Below are 2972 nucleotides of genomic sequence, written 5' to 3'. Positions count from 1 at the left end.
AACCCCACCCTATATGCATTGGTTGTGTTAGCGGACACCGCTCCCCTTAACAATCTGTAAGCTTCATCTCGGAGACCAGTGATAGGAATTGCTGAGGAACCATTTCCGGGTAATTCTCTGCCTCTGGAACTAGCTGTCGAAAACGTGACCACTGTTGGCGAGAAATAGCATCAGCAATTGCATTATTTTTTGATGAAATGTGTACAGCCTTAAACCAGATATTATATCGCATGGCAAGCATGACAAATGGTCGGACTAACCGCATGACCCTTTTTGATTTAGAAGTCTGTTTATTCAGGACTAACACCAAAGCTTCGTTATCTATTCTCAATGTAATATTTTTGTTCATCAAATCTCTGCCCCATAAAAACATGGCTAAAACCACGGGCACCATCTCCAGAAAAGTTAAATCCTTAAGGACGCCCCCAAACTTCCAGGATTCGGGCCATGGAAAAAATAACCATCTGCCCTCAAAATAACATGCTGCCCCCATATCACCCGAACCAGCACTATCCGAAAACAGCTGTAATTGATCGCTTGTATACCAAAACTTTTCCGGTATTTATGAAACTCCATTACACTCTTGCAAAACAGACAACCTGACCTTAACATCCTCCCTAATTTCTTCTGTAACCCTTTACAGGTAAAATTGTTTCCTAAGGCCAGACATAGCATCATAAAACCGCCTAGTAAACGCCCTGCTAGATCTAATAGCCTGACCAAAAACATTCAGCTTACCAACCAGACGTTGTAGCTCTTTCAAACTGACTTTCTTCCTATTCATTATCCCCTTGAGCAAGCCAACTAATTCATCAACATTATGTATGGGAATTCTCACTAGCATTTCATTAGTGTCAATTTCCAACCCCAAAAATACCATAATTGTTGTTGGACCGACTGATTTATCAACTGCAATTGGGACACCTAGGGTACTGCATAACCCGGTAAATGCTGATACTAAGGTATGACAGTCATTAGACCCTTTACTGCCAGCAAAAATAAAATCATCTAACATGTGATCAACGGTACCTATTCGAGTTGTAGCACACACTAGCCAATTCAAAAATGTTGAAAACTTTTCAAAAAGGTTCGCACTCTGACTCAGACCCATAGGCAAAAATTTATCGACATAGAAACAATCCCCTACTTTCAAACCAAACAGCGGGAAATCACTAACAGCCAGTGGCAGAATTCTATATGCTGACTTCAAATCGCGCTTTGCAATCAACGCTGATTTCCCTAACTTCATGATCGTATTAGTTACTTTATCAAATGATGTATAGTGAACACTACACAGAGACTCATCAATTCCATCGTTTACACTAGTGCCTCTGGGGAAACAGAGGTGAGTGATCAATCTCCATCCCCCATCCGATTTTGGGACCAAACCGACTGGGAAATCCTAAGATTTGGCAGTGGTGGATCCCGGAAAGGGCCTGCTATACGTCCTAATGCTACTTCCCTATAGATCTATTTTCTCTTGAAGAGCTACCGGTTGAGCATATGCTGATTTTAAATTCTTGCATACCATGGCAGCCCTAGGGCCAGTGTAACCTATTTTAAACCCATACAAAAATCCATTCTTTAAAACAATGGCATCACTGTATTGATCATATAAATCCAAGTATTGAACTAACTTTGTAACATTAACAGGAGAAACCCCCAATTCTAAAGATTTAGAATCTACTGCGGGGACTGAAGAAATTGGGTCTGAAACCTGATCTTGAACGGAATGTACGGACTTGATTGAATTGCTGTGGTGCGCCCTGAGGGAATGCAGTGGCTCGCACTTGACCCGGGAATATATTGCCACTGCCTGGTCTTCTACACAACTTTGCAGGGTGGTTACCGCTACAATATAAGCAAACATGTCTAAAAGTACAGACGTTTTTAAAACAAGACCTATGATTGTAGTCAAAAATTTTTTTCTGACTGCTGATGTTACTAGTCATGTTGGACGGCCCCATTAACAGGAGCCATAACTCCTGATCTATGTTACCAAATGACATTTCACCTGGGCTTGCATCCATACGTAGCCTAAACTGCACGTCATAGCTCTTCCACCCAGAGCCAAAATGCCGTTTTGCTGCCGTTCGAATGATATTAAAATATTTAAGTAGTTCCTGTGCCTGACCAGGGTGGGCGGCTAAATACAGACTGGTAAATATGAGGAAGGCATCGGACCACTCCTCAATTGTGTAGATTTGCTTGAAATTTGTTTGTTGGTTAAGTATTAACTCACCATTCTGGCTTACTGAAAGGTTACGGTTGACCTACGCCTCAGGCCGCGCTGGGTGCAGCAGCAAGCTAGCGAGATCGACATATTGACCCTCTATAATCTTATTTTTTATTGCTGTAGATACATGCAGTCCCAGCCCAGCCCGAGCCGTTGGTACATTTGTGGTTGGTCATTTGCCATTGCATCAAAATTTAGTAACCTAATACCAGTACCTGGATCAAGCACCTCTTGCGGGTGTTCAATACCAACTGGTGCTGGTACCACTGCTGCTGGATCTGGTTGGGGTGCTGGAACTGGCTGGGGCAACACTGGAGCTGGTTGTGGTACTGGAGCCTGTTGGGATGCAGGTGCCGGTGGGGGGCACCCCTGCAGCATCTGGGTCGAAGCGAGTGGGCGCTTTCCTCTTTCTCGTAGAACGGCGCATGTCGATTGAGTATGAAAAAGAAATATAAAAATAAATAAAGTGAACATAATAACAATATTCGTGTTCATTCCGCCAGCGTCTCTTTCTTAAGTTCAAAACTTCACGCACCATCCCCCATCTCTAAATTAACAACATTATATTTTATTATAACAATATGACATTTAATTTGATATTATTTATTGAGCCAGTCCAACAACAGCTTATATAATTCACTTATTTGAGATGTATCTACGGTGTAGTGAAATTAATGACAAATACGGACTGTAAATCAACACAAACTATAACCTTTGGGTATAATAAAGCTTGCCA

General features: G+C 42.0%; 1 protein-coding gene across 1 annotated transcript; it reads right to left on the bottom strand.

Annotated features, from left to right (window-relative positions):
• Nucleotides 1–637: 637 nt before the first annotated feature.
• On the bottom strand, nucleotides 638–1249 carry LOC128549826 (uncharacterized). Its single transcript, XM_053527495.1, has one exon. It carries the CDS (start codon nucleotides 1247–1249, stop codon nucleotides 638–640), a length of 612 nt encoding a protein of 203 aa, XP_053383470.1.
• Between the last annotated feature and the right edge of the window lie 1723 nt (nucleotides 1250–2972).

This window comes from Mercenaria mercenaria, chromosome 16, assembly GCF_021730395.1.
Source record: "Mercenaria mercenaria strain notata chromosome 16, MADL_Memer_1, whole genome shotgun sequence".
Classification (NCBI taxonomy): Eukaryota; Metazoa; Mollusca; class Bivalvia; order Venerida; family Veneridae; genus Mercenaria; species Mercenaria mercenaria.
This window is presented reverse-complemented; position numbering and strand designations above follow the sequence as displayed.